The 13,135-nt window shown below is 40.4% G+C and overlaps 1 protein-coding gene across 2 annotated transcripts in view; it reads right to left on the bottom strand.

Annotated features, from left to right (window-relative positions):
• The window catches only part of LOC144979859 (syntaxin-binding protein 1-like), a 56,078-nt gene extending 43,250 nt beyond the window's left edge, over positions 1 to 12,828 (bottom strand). For both annotated transcript variants that reach the window (XM_078927079.1, XM_078927078.1), the window contains exons 1-6: positions 12,786 to 12,828; positions 10,878 to 11,009; positions 5,657 to 5,733; positions 4,189 to 4,267; positions 3,475 to 3,578; positions 1,338 to 1,489 (exon numbers count right to left, since the gene is read on the bottom strand). In XM_078927079.1, coding sequence (XP_078783205.1) covers positions 1,338 to 1,489; positions 3,475 to 3,578; positions 4,189 to 4,267; positions 5,657 to 5,733; positions 10,878 to 11,009; positions 12,786 to 12,813 — 572 coding nt within the window. In that variant the 5' untranslated portion in view covers positions 12,814 to 12,828. The remainder of the gene's footprint in view (positions 1 to 1,337; positions 1,490 to 3,474; positions 3,579 to 4,188; positions 4,268 to 5,656; positions 5,734 to 10,877; positions 11,010 to 12,785) is intronic.
• Between the last annotated feature and the right edge of the window lie 307 nt (positions 12,829 to 13,135).

Here is a 13,135-nt window from a genome sequence, read left to right on the forward strand (position 1 = left end):
ATTCTCTACCAATTGAGTTATCCGGACCACCATTTGAGACAGTGACGAAAATCTTTTTAGTGATGACAAAAGTCTTAAACTATCTAGAAAAGCTATTGAAATAACTGCACAATGAATTGTATTCAAAGGCTCTTGTTTATTTTGATATTGAAAAATTATCTAAAAGCTTGAGAACACGACCTTATCTTATCTTGATTGTTTCTTTTTTGTTTTTAAATGCCTTTGTGTCGTGTAAAAGTCATATCAGCACCATAAAATTGAAAATGACAGAATGGTCAAATTATTTATTATAACGATGGCTATCTTTCTCTTTGCAAAAAAATAAATAAATAAATAAATAAATATCTAAGCAAGGCCTGGGTGAAACCGAGTTGTCTCATAGATGAACCTGGACACAAAGCTAAACAAAAAGGCAAAATGTTGTTTTGTTTTTTTTTAAATACAGAAATAAATTTGGAAAAAAACTGATGTTTTATAAAGCATAATACCTAAGTAGGCTGGGAGAATGTGGACTCGACTATGCACCGCTCACAGCGGGACTCGAAACCAAGACCTTCCAGTCCAAAGGCAGCAGCCTCTTATGACTATGTTATGACGATCGACCCAATCAGCAAAGTCTGGTCCATATTCGTGCACCGTCGCAAACCCGCCTGGTAGCATCGTCACAACACACCGTTCGACTAGATGCTCTGCCGTCTCAGGTTCTTGCCCACAGCGAGTACATGTTGGACAGGTAGAAAGACCCTACCGATGAAGCCCCGGTGTGTGACTAAATTTGATCCAACCCGGTGCCCGAATAGCAGCCGCTATCCTGGGCGCCACACTACTTCAATATGATAGTCCAAAGGCAAGTGTCATACCACAAGACCACATAGAGGAGATAGCGAGAGCATGTAATGATGTACAATTCCAGCTATGTTCCAGCGAATAAAATTGACTCTATGATGGGGGTGGATGTGCGGCTATGTGGTCTAGTGGTATGACACTCGCTTTCGGATCGGAAGGTCCTGGGTTCAAGCCTCGCTCGGCGCATAGTTGAGTCCTTGGAGAAGGCTCTTTACTCACATTCTCTCACCGTACTCAGGTGTAAAATGAGTACTTGGCCATTAACAGCGTTGTCTCTGTCCCAAAAACTTATAATATCACCTGACAGGCGTCATGTCTCGTCCTACATGTTATGTGTTGCTGTTAGCCAGGGACCCCTTGTAAAGCGCTTTGAGCATGTTTAGTGGATATTGCGCTTATAAAAGCTCAAGTTTTTTTTTTGGATATAAAGTGCTAGGATGGAAAATAACCTAATATTTTGAAGTGGAATTAAAATGAAATAGGTTTCTTACGATCTGTATCGGACAGCCGGGTATTCACTGAGAGTGGCACAGAGAGTGGCAATCTGTTCAGCACATCGCTCCATGTTGATGACCCGAGGCCCTGAGCTGACATTGGGGTTGTAGTAATACTGAAACGTCCCTGGGGAATCCAGTGAGTACACCTGGAGGAATGAGTGAATTTTGTTTCTTTATTAGTTACAATAATTTGAATGCAAAGATTTATATTTGCTAGTGGAGAACCTGTGTTATTTCAAGGGAAATAAAGTTTATTATTCTATTTTGTTTGTTTGTTTTTAAGAGTTTTACGGCGCTTGCAACACATGAAGGTCATATCAGCGCCAGTAAAAAGGAAGAAAATGGGATAGTAAAAAGTTATAGAATTACAATTTAAGCACCCAAGAAAAGGTAAGACAAAGGGGAATTGGCTCAAATAGGGATCAGATGTAAATTCCAAGAGCACACTATCAACTACTTAGTTTGAGATCACCTAAAAGTCTCCAGACACCAACACAGGTCCCCACTAAGAGGAATACACTCAAATGTTTACAAATCATATGTTAAAAATGAAAAGAGTAACAGAACATAACAGAGAGATGATTTACAAGGAAAAAAATATAATCTCCCAAAACTATAACTATACATTCGACTGTTTCCCTCTCAGTCAAGGACTCCGTCCAAGGTCAGGACAAAACCAAATCTCATTCCAAGACAAAGACGGGAAAGCAATTGGAAAACAAATAAGAGGGGATAGAAGACACAGCAAGTACCTCCTATGGGAAGTAGGAACCCCACCCAGTTATTCTATTCTAATTAATAACATACTGTGTAAATAAACATAGATCGAGATGAATCTTTTGAGCCATCAACAATCAAAATCAGTCCAGAATCAAGTCTGTAGGTAGCGTGCAAATGAATTGGCAACTGGACCAGATGATGATTCCCATATCAAATTACCGGTCATTATGCGATAGCAGATTTTAAAAACAATCATTGAGTCAACAGGTGATAGAATTACCCCTAATTTAGAAAAGGTTTGCAAGTTACTTGAATATCAATCTGTCAAAAATGGTTTTATAACTTTTCAGATTTGCCAGTAATTGTGTTCATTGACAAAAATTTAACATTGGCTGTATGGACAATTTTGACCCCTAATCCTAAATTTTTTATAAAGAATAGATACGGAGGGGAGTAAAACATTTCATTTCAATGAGGATAATGGGACATGTAGAGATCAATGCTCAATATTAGATTTTGAGTCAAAATTTGAGTTCTTTTTGAATTGAGTATACATCCTAATTTTCTCAGCATCTCTTAATGTTTTCTGAATTAACAGTGTGATCGTCAATCTCTATATTACATGGAATTCCTCCTGGCTTGATTTGATTTCATGTCTAAACAAAGTATAAAATTTGCTTTTAAATTCCAAATGATAAAATTTGAAAAAAAAAATAATTAATATGCCTTTCTTTGTTAAAGTGAAAAATTTATATAGATTTGAAAAAAAAAAAAGCAAAACAACAGTTCCCCCCAATCCTCACCCAAAAATACCCACAAAAAAACAGATTGAATTTCAATTGGTAATAAAACCAGACTGAATCACAGGATCAAATGTTCAACCCCTGCTAGGCACCTTCTCCTCTCTTCAGGCAATACAACATTAAAACATCTAATTCAGATATCTACATTATCTAAGATTTCCTCAATGAAACGAAAAGAGAATCAATTTTAAAAAGACACAAAAACAAAAACATTAATCTTTACAATTGTCAGCTCTTGTTTGTTTGTTGCTTTAGGTCTCTTCCAACACAATTGAGGTTATATGAGAGACCGCTGAAACAAAAAAAACAAGCAATCCAACAAAAATAGTACAAATGTAAATCAAAATCATAACCTAAAGATATCATAAGCTAAATTATAAATAACCAAGGACAAACAAAAAAAAAAATATCCCCTGTCAAAAATACAATCACAAACCAAAGAAGCAGGATAGGCTAGTAAAGAGAAGAATAAACGACATCACTATCGGATCGTACACCCATGCGAACATCATAGGTATATGATTCAAGGGTGATGCTCCCATCCAACCACCCACTTGTCAGCTCTTGGTTTGGGAAACAAATAAAAAGACTTATACTAATACACATACCTGTGACTCGTATGGCAAAAATGCAATGTTGATTTCTTTCAGTGTTTTTATGAACTTTGCACTTATTGATTTGCACAAATCATTGAAAGCCATATCGGGGCAAGCTGGTTAATAAAAAAAGTAAGAGAGGAAAAGTAAATGATTAAATCAAAATAATTTTAAAAACATGATTTTGCCATGTTGTTGCCTTTATTTAGTGATCTCCAATCATAACAAATATTGTATTTACAAACATGAAAAACCATTTTAAAAACACGAAATAGAGCTGAAATAGAGTCTGTGACAATTGAAATTATTCTTTAAAATTCTGTTCACCTGGCAACAATATTTTATTAATATTTTTTGTGAAAGTGGAATACCAATGAAGAAGGACAGTTAAATGCAACTAATAAATCTTTCTCTCTCTCTCTTCCATTGCACACACACACACACACACACACACACACACACACACACACACACACACGGAAACGCACATTTACAAATTATCGCTTATATTATTATGACAATCTAATATAAATATATATGTATTCTGTGTTTACTTGATAAAGGCCAAGGGCCGAAACGTCGTTTGTTTTGTGTTGTTCATTCATGACTCAGATTTACTCCCTTTATCTTTATCTCCAAATACAACTAATCCAATTTTTCTAAAATACTGATACAATTGATAAAGTTTGAGGCTTTTAAAAAATTTATTCTTTTCTTTTTTTTTACCTTCGGTGAAGTAGACATGAGCTGCTTTGTACTGGGTGCTGCTTGGATTCTGGAAGTCAGCCATCATGCCCTTGATTGACTGTGTGTGGGGGGGGGGGAGAGTAAGAGAGGAGAGAGAGAGAGGGAGAGAGGAGAGAGAGAAGAGAAGAGAGAGGAGAGAGGAGAGAGAGGAGAGAGAGAGAGAGAGAGAGAGAGAGAGAGAGAGAGAGAGAGAGAGAGAGAAGAGAGAGAGAGAGAGAAGAGAGAGAGAGAGAGAGAGGAGAGAGAGAGAGAGAGGAGAGGAGAGAGAGGAGAGAAGTGAGAGAGGAGAGAGAGAGAGAGAGAGAGAGAGAGAGAGAGAGAGAGAGAAAGAGAGAAAGAGAAAGAGAGAGAGAGAGAGAGAGAAAGAGAGAAAGATCACATAAGATTATTTGTATTTTAATGACACTTAAAAATCTTAAAACTCTTTCGATCCTAAGATTTCTTTTCTTCATTAATACCTTTAAAATACGATGCAGGGTGTTTTGTCATAATTAATGAAGATATCTGAATAATTTAAAAGTTATTCTGAAGTTTAAACTTAAGTGCAGTACTCAAAAGAATCGGTGTACCTATTTATATTCTGAGAGACTTTTGGAATCAAACTTTTATTTCATGCAGTATAAGCATAAAAGGTATGCACAACTATTTATCTCCAATGCATTCCTTGAAGATAGGAGATAGAACAGCTTTGGTTTAAAAAGAAAAAAAAAAAAAAAAAAAAGAAGACAATATCTTTGATCAATAATCATTGAACCTGGCCAACAGTATCTTTCTGCCTCAATATCATGATGATGATATCAACATAACAGTAACAGTGGTGTCGTTTGTTCTTTTATCTTCGTCAAATAACCTCACTGACTCAAGGCAGACTGAGTATCAACATCAGTGTGGAAATTGAAAATAAAATTTTTATGACGGTCCTTTCCGCATAGAAGTTCTCAATATAAGATTGAATATTGCTTAGAAGCTTTATACCCGCTGATATAATTTTCAATGGGCAAAAATGTAATCGGAAAAAAAAATTTTAAAGTGAAGATGACGGACGCCAGTATTTGACTTCATTTGATATTGGGGGTTCCAATAGCTCAGTTGGAACAGCACTCACTTCAAATGCAAAGGGACCAAGATCAATCCCACAATAGTCAGTAGAGATTTTTTTTCTCATTCCCCCCCCCTTCCCCTGTCCACCCAGCTGTGATTGGGTAGCTGGATGTTAGATCTGATGGAAAGTTATTAGCAATAGATCATATCCAAAGGGTAGCAAGCAATACTCCAGCTCCATGGGTCTAATGGCCCTGAAAGGACTACATTTGATATTGATCTAATGGTATCTCTCATATACACACTGCTACACACTGCTAAACAGAAAAACAGAAAGTGTCCAATTCTCTAACAATTTTGAGAACCTATAAATAAAGAATTGATATAAAGAATGTTATTTGGTTACCTTGTCAGTGGGTGTAATGAGGTAAATAGCCTCCAACAAGGGTAAAGGTTCTCTCCTCTTATTGATGTCCTCAACCACTGAAAATTCAAAATAATAAAAATGCAAAATGAAAAGAAGTTGTAGTTGAGAGAAGAAAACAACAAATAGATCATCTTTAAAAGACTTATAAATATGAATCCTGGCAGATAAAACTTGTTGTGCACTTCAACCACATCCAAACAGTCAGGTTCAAATCTGCCTAGTCATGTTTTTTGGGATTTTTTTTCTCTCTCGGACCCTTGAGTTTATCAAGTTGTGTGTAAGTGTAAGGTGGACCTAATGAAAATTACTTTGCAATGTAGTAGTAATAATAATAATAATAATAATAATAATAATAATAATAATAATAATAATAATAATAGTAATAATAATAATAATAAATAATAATAATAATAATATAATAATAATAATAATAATAATAATAATAATAATAATAATAATAATAATAATATACAAGGCCTCAAGGTTTGCTCGCCATCCCATCAATGTCCATCAGTTTGCATCCTATCTGACAGCAAGTAACTATCACTACCAATTCAATTCAATGGGGATGAACTTAGGTTCCATGGTTCATAAGGCTCTATTGAAGGACAACTTATTATCATATATTAAACAATGTCCTTTCGGTCCACCCCCACCCTGCCTTCCATCTTCCATTCCATCTCACAAAACAGAGATTCTTCCAGCAAAAGTCTATCTTTGATAAACTTAAAATTGGGTTGACGAAATAAATTTGGAGGTGTAGCCATACGCTACTACTACCACTACTATCTTTGATGATTCAAAAGGGTAGCAGAAGCTAGAATTATTTAAAAAACTGTCCTGGATGTCGGTATCACCATATTCAGCAAGTCATAAGACACACTTTTCAGGTAAATTCAAGTCAACAAGAGTTAACAGAGCATCTACTATATCTATAAGTAAAAGTTAGCCCAATTTATGGCACAGATAAGCTCTTTTTAAGCTGTGAAACAATATTGATGAACATTGTATATGGAATGGAATTTGGCGAGTATAAAATTACAAGATAACAATGGAAAAGGTAGATTCTAAATCATCATCATCATCATCATCATCATCATCTGCTTAAAAAAGGACATTGGGAAAGCATGGCTGTATGGTCTTTGCTTCATACCCGAAAGGTACAGAGTTCAACCACCCGTCACACTGTGTAGCCTTGAGCAAGTCACTTAGCCTTAGCTCCCCCTCGTGGATCTTTACCTTGCAGTTGGTGAGGGGGCTTGAGGCACACGGGAGGGCAAAGGTGTAAATCCCGGTCGACCGTCACGAGACCATCCCGGGTATCGAGCCAACGAGCCACATGAGCTGCTCGCCCCGGTGTGTGACTAAATTTGATCCAAACCCGGTGCCCGAATAGCAGCCCTATCCCGGGCGCCACACTATTGTCCTTATGTCGAGTCCCAACCAGTCCCGTCAATGGCGAAGCGGTCTGCCGCCTAGCCAAATAATACCGCGTTCGTGTCGCCCGGGTCGTCGGCACGTCCGAGAAAAAAGCGAACGTCCCATGCATCAATCGATTCGCGGCCTGCCGATTGGAAAATGCGACGGCGGGGATGGCGAACTGACGCGTATATTGTCCCTGAACGTCGAGAGCCAGAGTATGGCAAAAAATGAGCTTTTATCAAAGCTATTGGCCGTTCATTGCGTTGATATCCTCCTTTTACAGGAGACCCACCTTTATTCAGGCGCGCAATCTTCCCGATTCCAGATCCCAGGCTATACGGTGGTCCAACGCGAGGACACTTCGAGGCTCAAAGGAGGGGTCAGCGTTTACGCTAAAGAGCCATCGAAGGTAAGGGTCATTGAGAGCGCAACGGACAGCAATGGGGTGAACCGAATTTCCGTGGAAGTAGGTGGACTGTGTTTGCATAATATTTACAAACCACCTAGAGCGACTTGGACTACACCACCGGTACCGGTGGTCAGCCATCCTTCCATCTGTCTGGGAGACTTTAATAGCCACCATCACGAATGGGGCTACCGAGACTGCAACGAGGCAGGAAGACAACTCCGCTCATGGATGGACTGTAATGATCTACACCTAGTGTACGATCCTACAGCCAAGGGTACCTTCCGGGGTACCCGCCATAAGAAGGAGTACACTCCAGACCTCACCCTCGTAACGAAAAGCGCGAACGGTGAACCGCTGCAGGTGAAGCGGACAGTCCTCGGGGACTTTCCGCATAGCCAGCACAGGCCGGTTCTTGTCACAGCTGGGGTGACAATACCGAGGGTGCAGTCTCTCCCACTTTGCAGATGGAATTTCAGGAAGGCTGACTGGGAGGAATTCAGTTCCTATATCGAGCAGGTCTGCCCTGCCATTCCTCCCAAGTCCAAGAATATAACCAGATTTAGTAGGCTACTGGTTAAGAGCGCTCAACGCTCTATTCCACGGGGCAAGCGGAAATTCTACACCCCTTGCTGGACAGCAGAGTCGGAAGAGCTGTACCGAGAGTACCAGCAGACCCAGTCTCAGGACACAGCCGATAGACTACTTCAGTCTCTGGCAGAGGGAAGGAAGCAACGGTGGCAGGAAACCGTGGAAAGTCTCGACTTTACACACTCCAGCCGCCACGCTTGGCGTTTGATAAAGAAATTGGACCCAGATCGGAATTTCGCGAAGGCTGCACCGGAATGCGAGGCAGACACAATTGCCAAGAATATTAAGAACCGTAGTAAGCGGGTCCCTAATCAGGCTTTTGAGCGCGGTGTCCGCAAGGCGTACCGAACGATTTTGGACTCGCTACCTGCGGAGGAGTCGGACTGGACGGCCCCGTTCAGTCCCCGAGAAGTGGGTGCAGCCATTAGCGAAGTAAAGAACGGCAAAGCAGCAGGGATAGATGGTGTATATCCCGATATGGTGACGCATCTGGGCCCCAGGGCACGGGCCTGGCTAGCAGAGGCAATGTCGGACGTCCTTGCAAAAGGAAAGCTTCCACAAGTGTGGAAGCACGCGAAGATAGTTGCCATCCTGAAGCCAGGGAAGCCGGCGAAGGAGGCAGACAGTTACAGACCCATATCGCTGCTGAGCTGTCTTTACAAATTGTTGGAGCGTGTTCTATTAAACCGATGGGGGCCGGTCCTAGACGCTGCCCTGCCACCAGAGCAGGCAGGCTTCAGGGAAGGGAGGTGCACCACGGAGCAGGTCATTGCCCTTACAGAGCATATTGAGCATGGGTTCGAGAGAAAACAGCAAACAGGTGCTGTGTTTATAGACCTATCAGCGGCGTACGATACGGTCTGGTGCGATGGGTTAATGCTCAAACTTGCAAAAATCATAAGGTGCAAAAAGACCTTGAAGTTGTTCTCTTCGATCTTAGGGGAAAGGCAATTCCACGTCGCGCTGGGAGACGTCACGAGCAAAGTAAGGAAATTGAAGAATGGGGTCCCTCAGGGGTCGGTACTTGCGCCAATGTTGTTTAACGTTTACATTAGCGATATGCCGAACACTTCCTCCCTGAGGCTGGGATACGCAGACGACTGGGCACTCGTTACTCAGAGTAAAGTGTGGACCCGTCTCGAGAGCGTACTCAGCGAGGACGTCACCAGACTCAAATCCTACTTTGACAAGTGGTACCTGAAGATGAACACTTCAAAAACCGTGGCCACTGCATTTCACTTATGCAGTGGTTGGCACACCCGTAAACTGAATGTCCTAGTCGGGGACCAGCCACTCCCATATGAGCCGCGTCCAAAATATTTAGGGGTGACGTTGGATCGCAGCCTTACCTATCGGGCTCATCTCGAAGGGGTTGCCCGGAAGATAGAGAAGCGGAATAGTCTTCTGAGGAAGCTGGCGGGATCGACTTGGGGCGCTAGCCAAGCGCTCCTGAGAACATCCGCCCTGGCACTATGCTATTCCACCGCGGAGTATTGCGCTCCAGTGTGGGGTAGAAGCAGAAACGTTGAGAAGGTGGATGTAAAACTTCGCAAGTCGATGCACATAGTGTCGGGAACGCTAGCAACAACCCCTAGAGAATGGGGCCCGGTAATGGCAGCGATCCAGCCCCCCGATGTCCGGAGAGAGACCATTACGGGAAACTGGCTGAGTAAGATCAAAGAGAGAGGGAATGGGGATACCCCTCTCATGCGCATAATGAACGGTGCCCCCGTTTCGAGCCGAAATAAGTCCCGGCAACCCTTGTACGCAGAATCCCTGACTACGGACAGAGCTGCACATACGAGATGGAAGTCGGTTTGGACGAATTCAATCCCTCGTGGGGGCGGGGACCTACACTCCTCTAAGCTTGGTGAGAAGTTGCCAGGCTTTGATACCAGTAAGAGGAGACACTGGGTAGCTGCGAATCGGCTTCGGTCGAGGAGCTGCCTAACGGCCGGTGCGTTACATCAGTGGGGTCTAACTTCCTGTCCTTTATGTCCACGCTGTGGACAAGAACCCGAAACGGCAGAGCATCTAGTCGAAAGGTGTGTTGTGACGATGCTACCAGGCGGGTTCGCGACGGTGCACGAATGCGGACCGGACTTTGCTGATTGGGTCGATCGTCATAACATAATAGTGTGAACCATAAGAAGCTGCTGCCTTAGCTCACTTTGCAGCACTGCATTGCGGCTGACGCCTGGGTTATTCCAGTCTTCCCTTGGAATAGGTCCAAAAGAAAACTTTTCCCCTTTGGGATGAACAAAGGGAATTTATTTATTTATTATTGACATAATTGTATTCATCAATAGAAATAGTCTCCACTGCATTCAAGCTTGTGTTTTAAAGTGTTCAAATGAGCTCTTCAAAAAAATCATAAAAATAACTGAAATCATTTATAATCGTTTCCTTTCAACATATATGTCCATAAAAATCTGATGACAAATTAATTGTTTCATTAACAGATAAATCACAACTTAAAAGTAAACTCAAGTTAAAATTGGCCATCGAGTTCAGCTGTGAAAAGTGTCAAGAGTGTTATGACTGGACAGCTCTTTATAACAAATGTCATTTGATTCAAATAATTACAGTCGGATTCAATATCTCCAATTTCTCAAAATTTGAATTGCTGTGAAGTTTAAATTTGGTTATTTAGTACAACACTTGCATTACAATATTGACACCATTGTTGGTCCTTATGATTTATGATTAAACTTTTACATTCTTCAAGTATTGGCTAGCGACAACTGAAAAAAACAACATTTAAAAGAAGTCTTTACTGACAAGTAATCCCCTCGGACATGATTTCGTGCATCTTGCAGCAAGCCGAAATCATCCTCTTGCTGAGATGATCCACCACGAGCACCTTCCATTCTCCTTGTTTCCGTTGTTGACGGATAATGTCGTTGATGATCTCTGGTGAAAGAAAAACAAAAAGCAAAGGTCAAGTTTTCCTGTAAATTCTTATCGTAAAACACAAAATAGTCTAACACTATAAGTATTTCTGGCATTTGGATGGAGGTAGGAAGGTTAAAGCACAGAAATGATGCGTATGAGTCACAAATCATTTTCTGAATTAATTATCACGAATGAGACAACCCAAAACTCATTTTGGGAGATTTGTCACTCTAAGTCTAAGGTTTGGAGTTTCTCTCAGATTTCATTCATGTCCCTTTTCAGGAATGGAGGAGGGAAGGGGGTGGGGGTGCTGCTTATCTCCCTCTCGTAGCCTAAAATATTTATAATTAATACAATACAAATGATTTTTTTTATTTTAAAGCCACCTAATTTTATTATTGAGAATACACTGAGCAAGGGAAACCAGTCAGCATATTTTTAAAATAACAAAATAGTTTGAACAAAGAAAACAATATATGTTAGTCTACTACATCTACAATTTAAAAAAGAAGAAAAAAAACAAACAAACGGAAAACACACACACACACACCCACAGAGCAGTCATATTCTCTTTATCACAAAAGAAAATATGAGTTGTCATTTTTTAGACTCTTGGTCAGCCTAGAACTCTTTCCGTTGGCTAAAAATGGGGAGTCCTTCCATACCACCATCCCTCACTAGTTCTTCAAATTGAATTGAATTTTATAAATTTTGCTTCACCAATTGTTAGAGTTAGAGTGTCTAATTTTGTAAAGGTTGTAACACCCAGTGCCAATTTGTTTCTTTCTGGATAAAATAAAATTTCAGTTCAAGGTTAGCAACTACATAGGGAGAGGGGCTATGGTGTGGTGTGGGGAAATTATTGCGGATTCTGGTTTGTTGTTGTTCCCAGCTGCGTGTTATTGTTATTGTTGTGAGTTGTTTTCGTGATGTGATGTACTCCTGCCTCTAAAGTAAGAGTTCGTTCACTGTTGTTGTTATGTCAGGAATAAAAACATTGATTTGCTCTCATTCAGTCTTCAATATGACAAATTAATTGTTAACTTTGTTTCAATTTTTCGCCTACCACTACTACTGACAACAGGCAAAGGGCACAGGATCCATTCAATCCCAAACCCACCCTCAGTTTGGTTGACAGATGATATCTACATGCCTTGTACTTGCTGCTATTGCTACCTCACTTGTTATTTTTTTTATTTCTTTTTTATTCCCTATCCTGAACGAGATTTAAAACTATTCACGACAGTGGTGGGATGGCACCCTTAAAAATTGTCATGGACATCACGAGAATGACAAGGATTCACTGATTCACATTAATTTTGTAAATGACTGCCAATGCATGCAATGACAACGATTGTAAATCTGCAACTCAATTCCAGTTCCATTCCCCATCTCTCAACTTTATTGAATTATAACGCATTTGCCACTTTCAAGACATGTGCGACAACTTCTGACTAGCAATGGAACAATATTTAAAGTCTAAAAACCGTGATTTTAATCAAAATCGCTAACAGCAAACACAGTCAATGACAATATTGTATGATGGGAGTGGGAGTGGGAGAACATTGAGATTTTTGCCTTGGGTTGCGGCTGGTTGACTGACTGCTATTGCTACGGACGTTTGAGTGCGTTTACATCTCAGAAAAGAGTTGCTTAAAACAACTCAAATCATCGTCAAATACTTTTAGGATACCGTAGCATCGTAATGAGGATACGAGAAAACTTTCGGATATGACATATTATACAATACAACAACACATTGTAAATCAAGAAACGAAATTCTAACTCCCTTACTATCGTGAACAGCCTCCTTCAACGCCATATTGAATGAATAATAACAAAAGAATGCTGGGATTGTTTATCATGAAAACGTGGATTTCAAAAAGGGGGGCGTGATAAATAGATATGAAACAATCTCTCTCTCTCTCTCTCTCTCTCTCTCTCTCTCTCTCTCTCTCTCTCTCTCTCTCTCTCTCTCTGGAGGAGCAAGATGAGGAGATTGAGGAAAGGAGAACAAGAGAGAAGAGGAGGAGGAAGAGGAGAAAAAGAGCATAGTTAATAAAATGTCATTTTCATATAATGTTATAGTAGTATAGGATAATATGATAATATCACGACCTATTGTAAACGTTTTGGGCACGTTT

Source organism: Berghia stephanieae, chromosome 9 (genome assembly GCF_034508935.2).
Source record: "Berghia stephanieae isolate SIO BIC M18660-M18661 chromosome 9, UCSD_Bste_1.3, whole genome shotgun sequence".
Taxonomy (NCBI): Eukaryota; Metazoa; Mollusca; class Gastropoda; order Nudibranchia; family Aeolidiidae; genus Berghia; species Berghia stephanieae.